This window comes from Neomonachus schauinslandi, chromosome 8 (assembly GCF_002201575.2).
Source record: "Neomonachus schauinslandi chromosome 8, ASM220157v2, whole genome shotgun sequence".
NCBI lineage: Eukaryota > Metazoa > Chordata > Mammalia > Carnivora > Phocidae > Neomonachus > Neomonachus schauinslandi.
In genome coordinates this window covers 79997842-80020532 of record NC_058410.1, presented here as the reverse complement: position 1 = coordinate 80020532, position 22691 = coordinate 79997842, and the positions used below count along the sequence as shown (strand labels likewise).

At 39.0% G+C, this 22691-nt stretch overlaps 1 protein-coding gene across 1 annotated transcript; it reads left to right on the top strand.

Moving 5' to 3' along the window:
* Positions 1 to 3256: 3256 nt before the first annotated feature.
* LOC110583583 (Y-box-binding protein 2-like) lies at positions 3257 to 4524 on the top strand. The gene is given in 2 exon segments (XM_044917211.1): positions 3257 to 4112; positions 4115 to 4524. Coding segments are annotated over 2 exon segments (1266 nt in total).
* Positions 4525 to 22691: the final 18167 nt, after the last annotated feature.

The window sequence follows — 22691 nt, the reverse complement described above, 5'->3', positions numbered from 1 at the left end:
CTCTCCCTCTGCCCCCTCCCCCTGATCTCCCTCTATCTCTCAAACAAACAAACAAATAAATAAATAAATAAAAATAATAAATAAAATCTTTAACAAAACAACCCTGCCTATACTAAATGTAAATGTGGGAGAGAGGTGAGCCAGCTGGAGCACTAGTACTCTCCCAATGGTAGGTGTACACTGATACAATTTCTTTGGGAAAAAACCTGTGTGGTAGGATCTATGGAAGCTGTGATAGCTCATCAGTGTTACTCTTCAATGTAACCACAACAGAATTGCGTACATACATATTTTCGCCAAATATATGTGTGGATGTGCTCATAGTAGCATTCTTTTTTTTTTTAAGATTCTATCCATCCATTTGACAGAGAGAGAGATATAGCGAGAGAGGGAACACAAGCAGGGGGAGTGGGAGAGGGAGAAGCAGGCTTCCCGCGGAGCAGGGAGCCTGATGTAGGGCTCAACCCCAGGACCCCAGGACCATGACCTGAGCCTAAGGCAGATGCCAACAACTGAGCCACCCAGGCGCCCCCCTAGTGGCATTCTTGATAATAGTAAACTATTGGAAACAATTGCAATATCAATCAACAGTATAATCATAAATTGTGATGTATTCATACAAAGGAATATCACACAATGTATATTCATGTAATAAGCTATTGATTATGCAATTACATGGATGGATTCCACAAACTACCATTGAGTAAAAGAAGTTAGACATATAAAAAATACTATTTTTATTTGATTTGTATAAAGTTTAAAAGCAAGCAAAACTAAAGTACGATGTTGGAAATTGCATAATGATTGGTATTGTGGAATTGGGGGTCATAACTGAGTGGGACTTGTGGAGGTTACCCTAGTTTAAAGTGTTATATGTCTTGAAAGGTTTGGTGGCATTATATGGGCATATTTTATATATGATAATTTACCAATTATTGGTGTACACATATATTTGTAAGTTTTTCTGTGTGTACTATAATAGATAATTAATGTTCTGGTAAACCACACATCATCCAGCTATTGGGAAAGTCTGCTGCTGACGGCTCACAGTTGAGTCCTTTCCTTGACATTGTCCTTAGCCACAGATAACTCCCTTTTTAAAAATTACACCCCTTCCCAGGGGAAAGACCACATCCAAAGACAAGATGATGCAAAGTTACAAAGGCCCAGTCCCCTTATCTCAAGTTAGGACAACTCTGAAGGGCTATCCTGGGTCTACAGCTTTTCATTTTAACTGTGTTATGGGTTGACTTCTGCTAGGCTATCTTGCAATGAGTCCATTGCTGGTGGTAAGTGGAAAACAAATAGACTTTGCCATTTGACAACTGTTTAAATTATCATCAGTAGTGAACTAGGATGCAGTACTGGTAGAAGGGGACACATCAGCTATGTAGTTATTTCTGGAGCTTAATGACATAAGGGAAATAGTAAGTATAAGAATTATAAATTGGGTGGGCTTTACCTGGAGACATTTTTTTTTTAATTGAAGAGAGAGAATTCGTTTAAGCGATTATTTATCAACCCAAGGCAAAATCTGAATGTCAGAACAATGCTTGGGAACATTTAAAGAGACTTTAATTCCTGCCACTGCAAGGCAGATAGAGCACTAGGTTCAAATCTTACTCATTTAGACTAGTGGAGCTTCAGAGAAGGTTGACTTTTCAGTCCCAGCAGGCCTCCTAAGCCAAGGTCAGGGTTTTAATGATGAAGGCGTATTCCCCTTAGATTTGGAATAAAAATAATTGACTAGATATAGTTGGGAACCTTGAAGTTCTACTTTCCCTTTCAACCTTCTTAGTTAATGGAAGTAACTCATACCTCTTTGTTAGAAGATACAGTTCTGTTTATTTATTTATTTATTTATTTATTTATTTATTTATTTATTTAACAGAGAGAGACACAGCGAGAGAGGGAACACAAGCAGGGGGAGTGGGAGAGGGAGAAGCAGGCTTCCCGCCGAGCAGGGAGCCCGATGCGGGGCTCCATCCCAGGACCCTGGGATCGTGACCTGAGCCGAAGGCAGACGCTTAACGGCTGAGCCACCCAGGCGCCCCGATACGGTTCTGTTTTAAAGGAGGCTTTGCTTGAAGATCATGCAGAAGATTCCAACAAGTTAGATGCTTTCAAAATCATTATTCCCACCTACGCCCCCCACACTCCAAGGACCTACCCTCATCTCCTTTGAGGGAAATAGACCAATACTAAGGGCCTAATACCAGCACAGCCCAGTGGGGAAGTGCTAAGGTAGCTAAGGGACGATAGAGACTATATGCCAAAGGAGTTGCAGGAGCTCTTTAGTGGATACCACAGGAGGCAAGAGAGTATGAATGAGACCGGGTCCTGAAGGTGATGGAACAGGGTGCAGAACATAAAGCTGGATAACAGCCTTTCTCAATATGGAGCATTTTCCCATAAGAAATGATTTAGCACACCGTCAAGGACCCAAGGAGAGAGTGCGAATACACTGCTAGGATGACAGTTGGCAAGTCTGAAAAGGTGATGGCCCACACAAGTAAAGTGGAAATGCCAGAATTGTGTGACAGAGGAGGAAGGTATGAAATGACTTCAAGAAATGGGCACGCCACAGTGATATATTTAAAGATCAGAAAAACTACCAGAAAGCTATGTACTAAGAGAGAGCCAGAAGCCCAGTTTATTCACTAGAACAGTAAGGATTACACTAGTGAGAAATGCACTAGCATCACTGAGAAGCTTGGTGTACTTCTCCTTTGTGGGTCAGGGCTGACTGTCTCTGACAGTGATAAGCATGAGCATATCTGAAGATAAAAGGGGCCAGGTAGTGGCACTTTACTGTCAAAGCAAGATGGGCACGTTTAACACAGTGAATGGCAAGGTGAAAGTGGCAGGCAGAGAAAGGCCTGACCTGTAGAGATCTAGGGAGATAGTGAATATAACACAGGATTTCCAGAGATAACTTACATGAGAAGCTAACGAGGGTATTGCTTAATTTCTACAATCTAAAGAAATCAAGGATGAATGATCAGGAGACTGAATGAGACTACACCAGTAAAATGTTGCTATCCCTTTCCCAGTTTCCAGATCTGAGTCAGGTGTCAGATCCAGAATCCATTGATTGAATGGGAGTCTAGTCACCTGGAGGGCCCAGGTAACATGATGGCAAGAGCCTCTCAAACTATCTACTTCCCCAGAAAATAATAGTAGATAAAAAAAAACAGTAACACATTTTTAAGGAAGGGATTACTTAGTATCATCCTCAAATATTTAAAGGTGACAGATGGGGGCGAGGCTCAGGGCGCGAGGACCGAGCCGGGCGGCGGGTTCGCGAGCCCGGGGGGGAGGGGCCGGGGCGGTGGCGGCGGCGGAGGAGACCGAGGAGGTGGCGGCGGCGGGGGTCGGTACCGGACCCGGCGGGATGAGCGAGGCGGAGGCGGCAGCGGTGGCGACAGCGGCAGGGATGGTAGCGGTGGTGGTACCGGTGTCCGCGGGGGAGCCACAGAAAGCAGGCGGCGGGGCGGGCGGCGGCGGGGTCGGAGCCGCCTCGGGCCCCGCTGCCGGGATCCCCTAGGCGCCGGGTCGCCGCACCCCTGGCAACCCGGCGACCGCAGCGTCAGGGACCCCCGCGCCCCCGGCCCGGAATCAGGTGGACCAGCCGGTGCTGGCAATCCAAGTCCTGGGCACTGTCAAATGGTTCAACGTCCGGAATGGTTACGGATTCATCAACAGGAATGACACCAAGGAGGATGTCTTTGTTTACCAGACGGCCATTAAAAGAAACAACCCCAGGAAGTTCCTGCGCAGCGTCGGAGACGGGGAGACAGCGGAGTTCGATGTCGTGGAGGCAAAGAAGGGTGCAGAAGCTGCTAACGTAACTGGGCCGGGGGGCGTGCGGGTGAAGGGCAGCCGCTATGCCCCCAATCGACGCAGGTTCCGCAGGTTCATCCCGCGGCCTCGTCCAGCTGCCCCGCCACCCATGGTGGCAGAAGCTCCATCAGGCGGGACTGAACCGGGCAGCGAAGGGGAGCGGGACGAGGACTCTGGGCAGAGGCCCAGGCGGCGGCGCCCACCTCCCTTCTTCTACCAACGGCGCTTTGTGCGAGGCCCTCGGCTCCCCAGCCAGCATCAGCCTATAGAGACCCCAAAGAGACAGCCCCATTGGAGGGGGATCAACAGGGAGATGAGCGTATCCCCCCTCCCAGATTCCGGCCTCGGTACCGAAGGCCTTTCTGCCCCAGGCCACCCCCGCAGCCTACCACAGAAGGTGGGGATGGCGAGACCAAGCCCAGCCAAGGCCTCACTGATGGGTCCCGGCCTGAGCCTCAGCGCCCACGTAACCGCCCCTCTTTTCAGCGGCGGCGGCAGCAGCCCCCCGGATCCAGGCAGCCCACAGCCCCGGAGACCTCGGCCCCCATCAACAGTGGGGACCCCCCACCACATACTGGAGTGACTCCAACACGAAGGACCCCCAGAGCTACCATCTGGTTGTCTGCCAGTTTTTCCAGCTGCCCTGTACCCCACCCAGCACCCCCTCTCCCCTTCCCATGACTCATGACATCAAAACACCGTCTTTCCCCTTTTCCTTGAGGCTCAGGAGGGCCTAAGCAACAGCTGTTTGCTTTTTCTCTGTCCGCTACCAAGGATTGAAGGAAGGGATCCACCCTGTTGTTCAGAGGCACCATCTCCCTCCCCTGAATCAGGCTGAGAAGGAACCAGCCTGCTCTCACCTCCTCCTGGTTGTTTTTCTTTCCCACCCCAGTTTATTTTTGGCCTCTCCTCTAGCCCCTACCTCTGAAGCCATTTTATGAACTGTCATGTGCCACCTGAGCCTCCAGTAAAAACAAAAACAGGCTTCTCCCCCCCCCCCAAAAAAAGGTGACAGATGTGGTAGTCCTCACCAGATCCCCATATAATTCAGCAGTCTTAGTCCCTAAAAAATTTGAATAGGTTATTATGGATGACAGTAGCTTAATACAAATAGCTAGGTAGTAGCTCCAATTATACATGTGTCAATGTGGTTTCTTTGATAGAGAAGATTAACTGAGCCTGGTACATGCAGGCACTGATTTCCCTAACAGATTATTTTTGACACCTATTCAGAAGGATCATGAGAAATAGTTAACATCACAACAGTATACATTTATGTTTTTGTTATGAGCTATGTTAACTTTCCAAGGCAACTTGACCATTTGGACATTCCCCAGACCATCAGTTTCTTTTTATTTTTTATTTTTACTATTTTTTTAAAAATTTTATTTTGTTATGTTAGTCACCATACAACACATCATTAGTTTTTGATGTAGTGATACATGATTCATTGTTTTCGTATAGCACCCAGTGTTCCATGCAGTACATGCCCTCCTTAATACCCATCACCGGGCTAACCCCCTCCCCTCTAAACCCTCAGGTTGTTTCTCAGAGTCCATAGTCTCTCATGGTTTTTCTTTCCCTCTGATTTCCCCCTCTTCATTTTTCCCTTCCTTCTCCTAATGTCCTCCATATATTCCACAAATAAGTGAAACCATATGGTAATTGACTTTCGCTGCTTGACTTATTTCACTTAGCATAATCTCCTCCAGGCCCATCCATGTTGATGTAAAAGTTGGGTATTCACCCTTTCTGATGGCTGAGTAATATTCCATTGCATATATGGACCACATCTTCTTTATCCATTTGTCTGTTGAAGGGCATCTTGGCTCTTTCCACAGTTTGGCTATTGCGGACATTGCTGCTATGAACATTGGGGTGCCTATGGCCCATCTTTTCACTACATCTGTGTCTTTGGGGTAAATACCCAGGAGTGCAATTGCTGGGTCATAGGGTAGCTCTAATTTTAATTTTTTGAGGCACCTCCACACTGTTTTCCAAAGTGGCTGTACCAACTTGCATTCCCACCAACAGTGTAAGAGGGTTCCCCTTTCTCCACAACCTCCTCCAACATTTGTTGTTTCTTGCTCTGTCCATTTTTGCCATTCTAACTGGTATAAGGTAGTATCTCAATGTGGTTTTGATTTGAATTTCCCTGATGGCTAATGATGATGAACACTTTTTCATGTGTCTGTTAACCATTTGTATGTCTTCTTTGGAGAAGTGTCTGTTCATGTCTTCTGCCCATTTTTTGACTTGATTATTTGTTTTTTGGGTGTTGAGTTTGAGAAGTTCTTTATAGATCTTGGATACCAGCCCTTTATCTGTAATGTCATTTGCAAATACCTTCCCCCATTCCATGGGTTGCCTCTTTGTTTTGTTGACTGTTTCCTTTGCTGTGTAGAGGCTTTTTATCTTGATGAAGTTCCAAAAGTTCATATTTGCTTTTGTTTCACTAGCCTTTGGAGATGTATCTTGAAAGAAGTTGCTGTGGGCAATGTCAAAGAGGTTATTGCCTATGTTCTCCTCTAGGATTTTGATGGATTCCTGTCTCACATTGAGGTCTTTCATCCATTTTGAGTTTATCTTTGTGTATGGTGTTAGAGAATGGTCGAGTTTCATTCTTCTGCATGTGGCTGTCCAATTTTCCCAGCACCATTTATTGAAGAGACTGTCTTATTTCCATTGCATATTTTTTCCTGCTTTGTCGAAGATTGTTTGACCATAGAGTTGAGGGTCCCTATCTTGGTTCTCTATTCTGTTCCATTGGTCAATATGTCTATTGTGCCAGAACCATGCTGTCTTGGTGATCACAGCTTTGTAATATAGCTTGAAACTGGGCAACGTGATGCCCCCAGCTTTGTTTTTCTTTTTCAACATTTCCTTGGTGATTTGGGGTCTTTTCTGATTCCATACAAATTTTAGGATTGTTTGTTACAGCACTTTGAAAAATGTCATTGGTATTTTGATTGGGATGGCATTGAAGGTATAGATTGCTCTGGGTAGCATAGACATTTTAACAATGTTTATTCTTCCGATCCATGAGCATGGAATGTGTCCATCTTTTTGTGTCTTCTTCAATTTCTTTCATGAGTGTTCTGTAGTTCCTAGAGTATAGATCCTTTACCTCTTTGGTTAGGTTTATTCCGAGGTATCTTATGGTTTTTGGTGCTATTGTACAGTTTCATCCAGTATAGTATTTATATCTTGTTGATAGCCAGATGAACAAGAAGTGGGAAATAAATTCAATTAAGATTCATGAATCTGCTATGTAAATGAAATTTTATGGATCCAGAAATCCAGGTCATACTGTGACATCCAATCTAAAGTATAAAACAAATAATTAGATCTTACGTATCCCACAAATAAGAAACACAGTACTTGGTAGGACTCCTTGGGTTTTGGTTTTAGCATATTCTTTGAAAAAAATATAATTTATTTAGAGCCATTTTAGGTTCACAACAAAATTAAGCAAAAGGTACAGAGATTTCTTATATACCTCCTGTTCCCACTCATGCATAGCCTCCCCTATTCTCAACATCCTCCACCAGAGAGGTATGTTTGTTCAACTGATGAACCTACACTGACACATCATTATCATCCAGGTCCACAGTTTACATTTCGGTTCACTCTCGGTGTTGTACTTTCTATGGGTATGGACAAATGTATAATGATATGTATCCACCATTATAGTATCACACAAAATAGTTCACTGCCTTAAAAATCTTTTGTGCTCCACAAATTCATCCCTCCCTCCCCTTAATCCCTGGGCAGTCACTGATCTTTTTACTGTCTCCATAGTTTTGCTTTTTCTAGAAATCCATATAGTTGGAATCATACGGTATGTAGATTTCTCAGATTGGCTTCTTCCACTTAGTAATATATATTTACGTTTCCTCTATGTCTTTCATGCTTTGATAGCTCATTTCTTTTTAGCACTGAATAATATTACATTGGCTGGATGTACCACAGTTTATCCATTCACCTACTAAAGGGCATCTTGGTTGCTTTCGAGTTTTGGCAATTAAGAATAAAGCTACCTATAAACACCATTTTTGTGAACATTAAGTTTTCAACTCCTTTGGGGAAATACTAAGAACCATGATTGTTGGATCATATGGTAAGAGTACAATTAGTTTTGTAAGAAACTGCAAAATTGCCTTCCAAAGTCGCTGTACCATTTTGCCTTCTCATTAGCACTGCATCAGAGTCCTGTTGCTTCACACCCTCACCAGTACTTGATGTTGTCAGTGTTCTACATTTTGGCCATTCTAATAGGTATATAGTGGCATCTCATTATTGTTTTAATTTTCATTTCTCTGAGGACATTATGATATGAAATATCTTTTCATAGGCTATTTGCCCTGTGTATATCCTCTTTGTATATTTTGAGTAATAATCCTTTATCAGAAATGCCTTTTGCAAATATTTTCTCTCAGTCTGTTTCTTTTCTTCACATAGAAAGCAATATATTCTTAACTTGGGAAAATTTGTCTAAATCAATTTCCTCAGTGGCATGAAAGACTGTCAGCTTGGAGTGGGACCTAAAGCAGGAAAGGGCTCAAAAGGGTCCAAACAGTGGTGAAAGAAAACATGCCACTTAGATCCTATAATGTAGATGACCCTATGGTTCTATATCATTTTTAAAATAAAACTTTCACAATAATGAAATTGTTTCATGCTTTCACTATCCAAGAGAGTAGTCACTGGCCATATGTGACTATTAAACACTCAAAATGTGGTTTTTAATTTTTAATTTTACATAATTTATTTTTATTTTGTTAAAGATTTATTTATTTATTTATTTAATTTACAGATCTGTACCTCTGAAACAAATAATGCAATATATGTTAAGAAAAAAAAAAGAAGAAGAAGGTAGCGGGAGGGGAAGAATGAAGTGGGGGAATCGGAGGGGTAGACGAACCATGAGAGACGATGGACTCTGAGAAACAGACTGAGGGTTCTAGAGGGGAGGGGGGTGGGAGGATGGGTTAGCCTGGTGGTGGGTATTGAGGAGGGCACATTCTGCATGGAGCACTGGGTGTTATGCACAAACAATGAATCATGGAACACTTCATCTAAAACTAATGATGTAATGTATGGGGATTAACATAAGAATAATAAATAAATAAATAAATAAATAAATAAATAAATAAATAAATTCAATTAGCCAACATATAGTACATCATTAGTTTCAGATGTAGTGTTCAATAATTTATCAGTTGCATAGTACTCCTAACTATAGGGAACAAACTGAGGGTTGCTGGAGGGGAGGCAGGTGGGGGGAATGGGATAATTGGGTGATGGGCATTAAGTAGAGCATGTGATGTGATGAGCACTGGGTGTTATACGTAACTTAATTTAAATTTAAATAATCACATGTGACTAGTGGCTACTATGTTGGGCAGTACAGTGGGGGTATTTGTTGATGGAAAGATATCAGGTAGAGTTAATAATAAGCATAATAGTGAATCACAATGTAAACCACTATGGTTCTAGAGCAATGTCATGACATCTACAGAGAACCATACACTATTCCAAAAATAGCTCCTATCATACTATTCCACCCAGTTAGAATATGAAACACTGAGATCACCTGGCCAAAGCTGCATATCATTCATCAGATTCTGTCAGATCCAACATATCATAAAGTTTGGTGGGTCCAACAGCAATCCATAATAAGAAGTGACACATCCAGGATCATGCAAGAATAAGGCCAGAGTGACCATGCAAGGTGCACAAGTAGGTTGCACATTATGTCATCCTCCATTGTTACACCAGCTCCTCATGCTTAACTCACACTTATGATCATGTGAAAAATTGTTTATGGCCAGTAAATTGAGGAGGAAAAAGGATGATTTTGTTTATCCAGGAATGGATTGGTTCAGCAGATCTATGTGAGCTATTAATGGACTGCAAGTGCATTATAGCCCCAGTCAGGGATGGTCCTGAATGACACCAGTGAGAAGGAATCTTTCAATGGAAGGAGCTCTAGATGATGCATTTGGTCATTCACTTTGGGTGAGAAAAATGGCCTGAGCAAAGAATCTATATATGTGCATAGGGAGGGTGAATAGCCTGGCTGGATGGTCTGCAACCTGAAAGAAAAAAATTGGAGAATTAAAGATTTAGGGAGAAGAATGTAGTGGTCTATATAAGAACACACATATATATATATGAATGCATATATATATGAATAGGTACAAAATGTGAAGTTTTGTGGCGCATGTTAACATCCTTCAAGAGCATCCACTTTAAGTTTGGACTGCTCTGAAGAATCATCTTAGCTCAGGGCACCTTAAAGATTGGATGAGGTCTCACTTGTTGTTATGAGTCAATATCTCTTTCCAATTCTGCCTTATTTACTTCCTTACACATTTATCTCCCAAGAGCACTTTCCAAGAAATGTTTTGTAGGTAAGTCTTTAAGTCTATTTCCAGGAAACTCAAACTTATTCTTAGGGAGACAAAATAAAAATATTATAAAGACAATGCTAAAACACTGATAAAAGAAACTGTATAGAGGAGATATAAATAAATGGAAAGGTATTTCATGTTCAAAGATTGAACAGTTCTTTCCAACTTGATGTATAGATTTCAATGTAATCCCAATCAAAATCCCAGTATTTTGTTGATAATAATAAACTGATTATAAAATTTATATTGAAAGGTAATTTTGGAGGAACTGGTGTGCCCTTTAATAAATAAATTTATATTTTTTACTCAGAGAAACATTGTATGGTATATCTTTGAATGTTACTTTTCTTTCCTCTTCAAGGATTCCAAAAACATGCACTTTTTATCTTCTTTGTTATCTTCCATATTCAGCATAGTCTCTATAACAATTTGTTTTCTTTTTTTTTTTTAAGATTTTATTTATTTATTCGAGAGAGTGAGCAAGAGAGAGAGCATGAGCAGGGGGAGGAGCAGAGGGAGAGGGAGAAGTAGACCCTCAGCTGAGCAGGGACCCCCATGACGCTGGGCTCAATCCCAGGACGCTGAGATCATGACCTGAGCCGAAAGCAGATACTTAACTGACTGAGCCACCTAGGTGCCCCACAATTTAAGTGTTCTCACTTCAGAATTTCTTTTTGTGGAATTTGCTTATTTTCGCTCCTTACGTCTCTGTTTTCAGTCTTTTTTTAAATTTAATTTTTATTGCTTTAATATTGCTTTCTGGCTATAGGTTTTGTTTTTATTTCCATTCATTTCTTGTTGTCTTCTAACATTTAACAAATCTATCTCTTGATTTATTTTATTTTGAGTTTTTTTAAAGGTGTATTATTCTTCTATTACTGTTGTAACAAAAACAAGAGAAATCTATTCCTTCATAACTCTGGAGGCCAGAAATTTAAAATCAAGATTTCAGTGGCACTGTAGTGGCTCTGTTGCCTTGTGGGAAGAATACTTCCTTGCTGCTTCTGGTCTCTGGTGGCTGCTGGCCTGCCTTGGCTTCCCTTGCCTCACAGTTTCATCTCTGCAATCTCTGCCTCCGTCTTCACACCATCTTATTTTCTCTGTGTTTCAATATTCCTTCTGCCTCTCTCTTATGAGGACACATCTGATTGCATGTAGGTAATTTAGGATAAGTTCTTCCTCTCAAGATCCTTAACTTGATCAGATGTTTTGCTATATAATTTCATAATCACAGGTTCCAAAGGTTAGAACATGAACGCCTCTTTTTGTGGGGGCACTATGCAGCCCACTACAAAGATTTATGTTATTTGTCAACTCTCATGAAGTTTAGTGATGGGTTGAGATGCGAGAAAGACCACAAATGAACAAATAAAAAAATATATCAGCTAGTGAACAGTGCATGAGATGATTAAAACAAAATTATGTTACAGAGAGTCATTAAGCAACTATTGTACATTAGTTGTCCATAGGGCCTCTCTGACTTAGTGATAGCTCAATCTAAATGACAATCTAAATCTAAATGACAAGAAAGAATCAGAAGTTCAAATAATGAGAGGACTAGCATCCAGGCAAAAGGAATAGTTAGAGTAAAGGCTCTAAAGGTAGAACAGGTTACCATATTAAAATAATAGAAAAATAAAACCCTACAGCTGGAACATAGTAGCTGAAGTAAAGCAGATATGCTTGAAGATGCAGACACGGACCGAATCATATAGGACTTTCTTGTTTTATTTGTTCATTTTTTTCTTTTTCTTTTTTTTATTGTTAATTCCAGTATAATGAACATACAGTGTTATATTAGCTTCAGGTGTACGATATAGTGATTCAACAATTCTATACATTACTCAATACACATCATGATAAATGTACTCTTAATCCCTTTCACCTATATCACCCATCCCCGTACCCACCTCCTCTCTAGTAGCCACCAGTTTGTTCTCTATATTTAAGAGTCTGGTTTTCTTTTTGTTTGCCTCTTTTTTTCTTTTTCATTTGTTTTCTTTCTTAAATTCCACACATGAGTGGAATCATATGGTATTTGTGTTTCTCTGACTGACTTATTTCACTTAGCATTATACCCCCTACATTCATCAATGTAATTGCAAATTGAAAGATTTCATTCTTTTTTAGGGATGAGTAATATTCCATTGTATACATGTATATCACATCTTCTTTATCCACTCATCTATCAATGGACACTTGGATTGCTTCCATAATTTGGCTATTGTAAATATTGTTGCAATAAACAACAAGGTGCATATATCTTTTCAAATTAATATCTTCATATTCTTTGGGTAAATACCTAGTAGTGAAATTACTGGATCCTATGGCAATTCTATTTTTAATCTTTTGAGGAACCTCATACTGTTTTCCAGAGTGGCTGCACAAGTTTGCAGTCCTACCAACAGTGCACAAAAGTTCCTTTTCCTCCACATCCTTGTCAACACTTATGGTTTCTTCTGTTTTTGATTTTAGCCATTTTGACATGTGTGAGGTGATATCTCATGTAGTTTTGATTTGCATTTCAATGATGATGAGTGCTGTTGAGCATCTTTTCATTTATTTGTTGACCATCTGTATGTTTTCTTTGGAAAAATGTCTGTTCGTATCTATTGCCCATTTTTAATTTTTTTTTTTTTTAGTGTTGAGTTGTATAAGTTCTTTATATATTTTGGATATTAATACTTTATCAAGTATGTTGGTTGCAAATATCTTCTTCCATTCAGTAGGTTGTATTTTAGTTTTGTTGATTATTTCCTTTGCTGTGCAGAAGCTCTTTATTTTGATGTAGGCCCAATAGTTTATTTTTGCCTCTGTAGAGAATGTTTGCTGATGGAATTTGAATGCCAAGATCAGGAGTCTTAGTATAGTAAAGAACAGAGAGTTGCTGAAGTTCAGTGAACTAGAGGGGACAAAATTGAACATATTTTTTTTTGAAAAATAAATAATCTACCAGAGGCTGTTGTGTGTGCTTTAGATAAAGAAGGAAACTCAAATGTAGTGAAACATCAGTGTTATTAAAATAGTCTATGAAAACATAATGCAAACCTGAATTAAAGAAGCAGTGGTAGCAATAAAAAAGAAAAGGGTAAATGGAAAGAGATATCTTCAGATCTACAGGACCAGATGACTAAATGATGAAAAAGGAGGACTACAGGATACCTCAAATATTTAATACTTGGTTGTCTGGGAAATGATAATGTAATTAATAAAAATAATAATCAGAAAACTATAGCATGCATTTCTATATATTGATTTTATCCCTTCATATAATTGTGCTTCTGTTTTTCTCTCTAGCTGTATTTATACTCCTCTCCTCCCTAGCATGCCCCAAATATATGGAAAACATGTTCACTTTTGCCTCATGACCTTTGCACATGCTATTTCCTCTGCCATGATCTCTTTTTCCTAATCAACCCACAGCCCCATTTTATCTATATTACTCTGATTATTTTTTAAAAGATTTTATTTATTTATTTGACAGAGAGAGAGAGAGAACAGGCAGGGGGAGAGGCAGGCAGAGGGAGAGGGAGAAGCAGGATCCCCGTTGAGCAGAGAGCCTGATGTGGGGCTCAATCCCAGGACCCTGGGATCATGACTGGAGCTGAAGGTAGACACCTAACCATCTGAGCCACCCAAGTGCCCCAACTCTGATTATTTTTATGATCTTGGATAAAATGTAACTTTCTTGAGAAAGTCTTTTTTGACTCCTTAATTCAGTCAATAAATATTTATTGAATGACATGTATGCCAGACACTGTTCTAGAAAGACTTAGGGAAGAGCATTTGAGACAGAGATAACAGCAATTGCAAAAGCTTTGATGGAGGAGAGTGCTTGGCATGCTGGAGAAATAACAAGGACTAAGGAGGAGGGAGTAAGGTAGGGAATGATATCAAAGGGATGATGCAGCAAGAAAGCTTATTTATGGTCTTATAGATCAGTAAGAGTATTTTAGCTTTTGCTAATGGTGAGGTGAGAAGTCTCTGAAGGATTTTGAGCAGAAAAGTAAAGTTTTCTGACTTATGTTTAAAAGCCAAGAATTACTTGGCTCTGGAAAGATAGGAATGAGGTCAGAAGCAGGGGAGATTAATTAAGGGACTATCTCAGTTTTTCAAGTAAAATATAAGGATGGCTTGGAGTTAGTAAGATGGGGTTACATTCTGAATATATTTTTAAACAAAACTAACATGATCTTCTGATGGATTATAATGGGGAGTAAAAGAGAAGTCAAGAATGGATTCAAAGTTTTTGTCTTGAGAAACAAGAATGAAGAGATCTTTCACTGAGAAGGAGAAGAATGTGGGAGAAGCAAGCTGTATGGGAAAATAAGTAGTTCAGTTTTGAGCATATTATATGCATGATCTTTATTAGACATTCAAGCATGAATCCTGAGTAGGCAGTTAAACAAGTCTGGAGTTCAGGGTAGAGTTCTGTACTGAAAATATAAATGTATGAGCCTCATGACAGTATGAGGGCTGTTAAGTTCTTATCTCTCAGCTCCAATTCAAGCTTCTAACCTCTCTGTGATTCTGTAGCTGGGACTCCATAAACTTCATTCCACCTTTGACAGCTGGATCTCTGATAATTTCTATAAATAACTGAGTTCATTCTCGTACATCTGAGTATGATATTCTCCATAAGTTCCAGGTGTGTGGGAAACTTCAAAGAGCTGAATTATGCTGCCTAGTGTTCTTTCCACATTTATGTCACTGCCAGTTTCTGGTTCAGCATATTTTTACCTCTACCACCTGGTGCATGTGCTCAGTGTGCATCACCCACAATCCCAGTGTGCTCAGGGAATCAGATCTCTGTGCTATCCCATTTGCTTAAGGAAATTATGAGTAGCCTGAGCCCTTTGGCAGTCCTTTTCCCTCCCTGAGACTAGTTAGGACATGGACTCGACTCTGTTTCAGTCCAGAGGACTCCATCTGAGTTCTGCTGGTGGCTTTCAGGGAAGAACTTGCTTTTTCAGGGATGTAGTTGGTTCCATATGATGCTGTTGATGAATTTGTATGGTCTCCAATTCAACAAACATTGCCTGCCTTACAGTGTACTGGTTTGTGCAATAATAAAGGCCTTTTTGTTTAAGCCACCATTTAAAAAGAAAGAAGAAGGGAAGGAAGGAAGGAAGGAAGGAAGGAAGGAAGGAAGGAAGGAAGGAAGGAAGGAAGGAAGGAAGGAAGGAAGGGTGCTAGTGGGTCACTGGAAGGTAGGAAGGTGGGAAATGGACTTGCACTTTTCTCATTTGTCTGATGTTTCTGTCAGCTCCCCTCCCTCCAAAACCAGCAATTGCCCTCCACCCCAAAAACATTGGTTCATTTCAATAACAATTAGACTCCAGACTCCACTTTCCTTCTTCACTCACAGAAACATCCTCATTGGACCTCTTTAGAGGTTAAAACACCAAAAATAAAGCTGTGGCTTCCTCCTGCCAGAGGCTCAAGTCCCAGGACCACAGGTCCAAGCTTCAGGCCTACTGAGGTCTATCCCTCCACCTTTGTATTCTAAACACCTAGCAGACTGCCTGGTACAGAGCATGAAATAAATAAATGAATGAATGAGGAATGGATGTGAAATCTGCATTAAACACCATGTATCTTACTTAGCCAAATACCAAGCATTCTAGAAATGATAGAACTATTAAATTCATATATTATTTTCTTTGCTTTTCTATTCTCACCAAATGATCCCACCATGTAAGTAATTGCTCAAGGCAGAAACTTGAGAGTCAGTTTTAATTCTTTACCTTCCCTCACATCTCACAGCCAGTTCATTTGCAGATTTTGCAGATTCTGCTTGCAGATAAATATCAAATCAGTCAACTTATCTCCACTGCTACTGCAGTATTGACTCTAGTCTGGGATGACGTAATCTAACGCCTTGGTGGTCTCTGCTTCCATCCTGGCCTCCATTCTGATAGTTAATTTTTCACTGTGGTTTTGCATCTTGTCACCTCTCTTCAATGTCTCCCCACACATGCCTTTTTTACTTCCCAGAACAGTGTTCTCCTTCCCATCTCAGGATATTTTCATAAGTTGTTCTCCCTCTTCTGTTCTCATACCACTTTGTTTCCCTAACAATAACTGATGCTTCATATCTGAGGTTAAAAGTCACTTTCTTTTTAGACTTTTTCATTCTCTGGCCAAGTACTGCTATTATATTCTCTTATGTCATTATAATTCTTCTTCAGAGCATCTACTTCAATTTAAATCCATTACTTTTGTAATAATATGCCTATTGTCATACTATGCCTTTTCACCCTCTTTTCTAAAATCAGGATAAAATTAGTGCCCACTAATTAAGTTTTGTGAGAATTTAATATAAGACATGTAAAGCACTTAAAATCGTGCCTCATTCATTGTAAACACTCAGTAACGTTGGCTATCATAATTACTAGGCTTTAAATTCCTTGAGGGATTGAAGTAACTTAAGGAACTTATGAATTTGGGAGGAGGGACAAATTTAGTCCATGGCTTTCTGGCACTGGCCCATAAAATTCATGTCCTTCTTACATACAAAATGCACTCAATTATTCCATTTCAGCAGCCCTAAAAGTCTTAACTCATTCCAGCATCAACTCTAAAGTTTAAAGTCCAATTTCTCATTTAAATATCACCTAAATCAGGTATGGCTTATGGAAGCAATACCCACACTGCTCTCTGCAAGGGTCTTGTCTGTGCAGGTCCTGCCCTTTGAAACCCAAGTAGTAGCATCTTACCTCCCAACACACATACCCGTCACCCACACTCACATCCCATGAGCTTGGGACCTATGGTGGGAGTAGCAGCCCTAATAATTTCTGAGTCACATTTAGGATACTCCTTTCCTTTTCTTGAAGAATAGTACATGTTCACAGTCTTCATTTCATTCTGTTTTCTCTGTTTCCTTTAGTCCCCCCTTAGTACTGTTACTGCTGGTACAGTCCCATCTCTATTCTTGGCTTCTGTGGATATGGCTGATAAGGTCCATAGGTTATGCCCACCCTAATCTCTGGATCAAATGTGTGCTACCCACCCTCTCAGTGTTCTCTTCTGAACATGCTTTCTCATTTTTTGCAATTTGAACAGGCTGAGAATTTTCCATATCTTTAAATTCTGGTTCTTTTTTGTTTAACAATTTCTTCTTCAATCCACCTCTCTTCTAGCAGTTTTCTATAAGCAGTCAGGAGGAACCAGGCTGTTCTTTCAATACTACTAAGAATCTGCTTGGCTAAATACGTAATTTCATCATTCAAAAGTTCTACCTTCCACAAAATACTAGAACACAGTCCAGCCAAATTCTTTGCCACTTTATAACAGAGATAGCCTTTCTCCAGTTTTCAGTAACATGCTCCTCATATTTATCTGAGACCTCACCAGAATGGCCATATTCCTAGCATGTGCTTCAAAACTCTTCTATTCTCCATCCATTAACCAGTTTCAAAGCCATTTCTACATGCTTACATACTTGTCACAGCATCACCCTCCTCTTTTCAGTACCAAAATTTGTCTTAGTCAGCTTGAGCTGCAATAACAAAATATCATAGATGGGGTGACAATAGGAATTTATCTCTTACAGTTCTGTAGCCTGGAAGTCCAAGACCAAGATGTCAACAGGGTTGGTGTCTGGTGATCACTCTCTCCTTGGATTGCAAATGGGCACCTTCTTACTGTCCTCACATGGATTTTCTTTGCTGTGTGGGGAGAAAAAAAGAGGAAGCAAGCTCTCTGGTGTCTTCTTATAAGGGCACTAATCCCTTCATGAAGGTGCCACCCTCAGGACCTCATATAAACCTAATAATTATCATCCACAGGCCTGATCTCCAAACATCATCACACTGTAGGTCAGGGTCCCAATATATGAATTTTTGGGAAACACAGTTCAGCCCAGAGCAGTAAGTCTGACTTATTCAAGATGATATTTCAACATTTAGCGTGGCTGGAACATTTTAGTAATAAATATGTGTTGCAAGAACATATGTACAAATGAGTGAGTAAATTAATGAATTGCTATTGCCATTGGAGAGAAAGAGAAAGAAGGGAAAGGCTCAAGTATGGAATGCTGAAGAACACTTATGATAAGAGAAAAATAAGAAGAAAATAAGCCAGAGAAAAGAAAGATCAGGAAGGGGAAAAAAAGCAAGACCATGAAATGTCTTGGAAAACAAGACATGGAGAAATTTAAATGAGGATCACTCAAGTGTGTTATAATACAAATAGACTGACATTAGCATTTCTCACTAATTCTTGTAAAAATGGTATCAATTCAGATTAGCAAAAGGCCAGGGGTTTGATGCTCAAAATAAATTATCTTAGAAATAAGGTTATTAGTAAACAATCATTTTAATTAAAACAGAAAACAAATCATAGCATAAGTAATATATTTTGTCAGGATACTAAAACCCGCTGACATCAAAGGCATTATCATTATGATAACAGCACGTGCTTTCTTAACTGTTTAATCTCCTTGTGAGAGAGAAATTTTTACTTTTTTAAGGTTAAACTCAGAAGAACTATATAGAACTAAATAAAGAAGATTGGATATACTGATTTATAACTTGCTTTGGTTCATTTAACAATATATGGGTATGTTTTCTACGTTATCACCTAACTTTTCACATCATTTTCAGTAACTGCATCACACTGCATCTTAAACATGAAATAAATATTATTAGTCATTTTTGTTGAACAGATGCTTCGAACGAATTGCAATTATAAACCTTTCTGGGTCTAATATGATAAAGATTTATAAATATGATTATATTCTTAGATTTTTTTTTTTAGAGAAAGAGTGGGAAAGGGTCAGGGGACAGAGGGGAGAGGGAGAGAGAGAATCTCCCAGCATGGAACCTGGAGCCTACTTGATCTTACGACCTGAGATCATGACCAGAACCAAAATCAGGAGTTGGATGCTTAACTGACTGAGCCACCCAGGTACCCATATTCTTAGAAATTTTTTTTAAAGTTCAATGGTTGGGTCAATAGGGAAACATATTTTTAAAGTGTTTGACTTAACTTCTTCAAGCAGTGAAAAACAACACTAGTATCCTTACATCTTCATCAACATGGGTTTTATCCTTCTTTTTCTTCTTTTTTTTATGTTACAGGCAAAAATTGTCATTGTGTGGTTTCAATTTTCATTTAAATAACCAATGATGAGTTAATATTAAACAGCATTAGAATGACAATATACATGCATTTAGGGTTCACTGGGTGAAGAAGAGTAAATATATTCATTGAATCATGTATTCATTAATTATTTACTAAACTTCTTCTATGCTCCAAGTTCTGTTTTAGATACAGAAAAAGGTAAACAAAACTGACCAAAGTCCTTGCTGTCAGGAAACTTATATTGTAGTGGATGAAATAAGATAATAGAAAAAATAATTAAGTTTAAAAGTCAACAACCCTAAGAAGAAAAGTAAACCAGAAAAGGAGGCATAGATAATTTGAGAGGCCAGTTTTAACTAATGTATTCAGAGATGACCTCACCAAAGTGACATTATTTACATAAAGACACAAAGGAGGTGAAAAATGTGACTTTATATATAAGAAGGGGAAGAGTGTTGCAGGCAGAGGGAATGAGAATTGCAAAGAGCCGGAGGCAGGCCTGCCATCCTGTGGTTCATTTCTGATGTTCTAGAACCAGCAGTGAGACCACTGTGGCTGAGGCAGAGGGAGTGAGGTGAGCGGTGGAAGACAAGGTCAGAAGGTTTCAAGAGTCTAAAATCAGACCACAGTCTTTCAGACTATTCTAGGAACTTTGGCTTTTTAATCAAGTCAGATGGGAATACACAGGAAGTTTTGAGAAGAGGAAAGAGATAACTTACTTGAATTTAAACCAATCATTCTGGCTGCTCAGTGGCCTAACTGGGGGCCAGAACGAGAGATGAGAGTCCAGTAAGGCGGCCGTTGCCGTGATCCCCATGAGAAATGATGGTGGCAGGAGAGGTGGTGAGTAGGAGTAAAATTCTTGGATATATTTTGAAAGGATTTTCTGGACTTGCTGTGTGTTGTGAGACAGAGAATTCAGGGGTAACTTAGAATTTCTAGATTGAGCAAGAAGAGACCCTTAACTGAAGATGAGGAAGACTGTGGGAGAGGCAGGTTTGGTGGAGGAGAAAGATCAGGGATTTGCTTTTGGAGACATTAAGTGTGAAATGCCTGCTAGACACTCAAGTTAAGATGTGAAGGAGGCAGTTGGGTATACAAGTGGACAGTTAGACAAAATCAGGGTGGAGATATAAATTTGGGAGTCAGAAGTTTGAATGGTAAGCCTAAAATGAATTTAAAAATGAGAAAGTGAGAGATACATAAACCTTCAAGACCTGCAAATAGTTTTTCAGTTTTAAACTAGAAAACAGTACAGGTAATCACAACATGAAAAAATACTACAGATTTTTAACATTAACATATTTTTAACATTATTATAAATAGAGGACCCTGTAATTGTTGTTGAGGACCCAGTAACTGATAAAATAATAAATGTATCTAGATACATAGAAACGTTCAGAGTAGTGCTTGAAAACATAAATTACATAGGATATTATATAAGCATACATATCAAGAAAATATCTAGGATTAATGAAACTTGGTTAAATAGGGAGTGAAAGTAATTCATAATTATGATACAATGTACACAAGTTTCTGAGAATGTTTTTGAAAATTATTTAGCAATCAGATTAAAATCTTTAAAATATCTTCTCTCTTATAAAGTCAATCTGCTAACAGAAATTTAGAATACTATGTAGTAATTAAAAAGATGATTTAGATCTAAATGTGTTAACATTCAAGGATCACCAAGGAATGTCAGGCTTAAAAAAGTTGTGGAACAGATTTATATCATAGACCAGTTTATATTAACATATCTTCTTATGTGTATGTATAGGAAAAAATGTCTAAAGATTACTCACCAAATAATAAAGTAAAATTGGCTAAGGACAGAAGAGAGGGGTGGTGAAAGATGGTAAGTAGAGGAATGAAAGGGAAGTATAGCTTTTTAACCAATATTCTTTTTGGTATTTTTTTAAGTTTATTTATTTTTAGTAATATCTATACCCAACGTGGGCCTTGAACTCATGACCCCAAGATCAAGAGCTGCACTCTCTTCTGACTGAGCCAGCCAGGTGCCCCTGGTTTTTGTATTTTTATAAGAACATATGTTCACATATAATATGTATAATAAGATAAATGATTTCATTTTTGTTTTAGAAAACTTGAAGAAACACTAAACATTCTTATTACATTGTTAGTTTTTAAAGTATAATATCAAATATATAATTGAATATATACATAAAAGTGGAAACATTAGCAATATCTGTCTTTGAGTAGTATGATCATAAGAGTTTTCTATCTACCTGTTTTCCTAATTTTTGCATCTCTATGGTATTAGAATAAAGCATACACTAAAGTAGGTCTCATTATTGAAATAAATAATAAATAAACATAATGAATGTTAATTAATTAAATGCCCCCTCCCAGAGCTGTGACAAAGTGCGGATTTTCTGTGTTTTAAGAATAATATTGAGCTGAAATTTTTTAAAAAATGTATTTTTAAACTTCTTGGCAGAAATTCATCATAATAACTCAAGTATTCTGATTAAAGAGCAAGATTTCACACTCAATGGCATTAGCTTAGGATAAAAAATTTCCACATGAAATTGACTGCTATGGTAAAGTTCCATGTATCCTATCAAAAGTTTTATTATGTAATACAATAGATTATACATGTAAAATGGAAAACTATTTGTTAAATTAAAATATTCATTCTTGATTTTAAAACTCAACACCAAAGAGAAGAATATTTGCTGATAGGAAAATTAATATTTCTCTATATCAGGCATTCAAAATTATAGTTAAAATGGTGAAATGTTATAGATGTTCTTAGTAAAATGTCTAAGAAAAAACACACAATATTAACTCTGATTATTCATCATTATTATTCCCAAAAGTTCTGACCAAAAAAATAAGACTGGAAATAAAACAAAATAGTACATCCTTTTTTTTTTTTTTTAAAGATTTTATTTATTTGACAGAGAGAGACACAGCGAGAGAGGGAACACAAGCAGGGGGAATGGCAGAGGGAGAAGCAGGCTCCCCGCGGAGCAGGGAGCCGGACGCGGGTCTCAATCCCAGGACCCTGGGATCATGACCTGAGCCGAAGGCAGACACTTAACGACTGAGCCACCCAGGCACCCCAACAGTATATCCTTTTAAAGCCTGAGAAAAAAAAGCCCTTCTAGAGTATATATTGCAAGACTGCAAAGCACAAGAAAATCAGCTTATATACTATTGGAATAGGATGGTTTAAAAAATGTATTAAATATCATATCAATGTGTGAAAATTAATAGCATCATTATATGTACTGCAATAACCATTTGGAAAACAAAAAGGAGAAAAGATCCCATTCACAATAGCAACATAGTTGTGAGACACGTGGCAATAACCTGCTC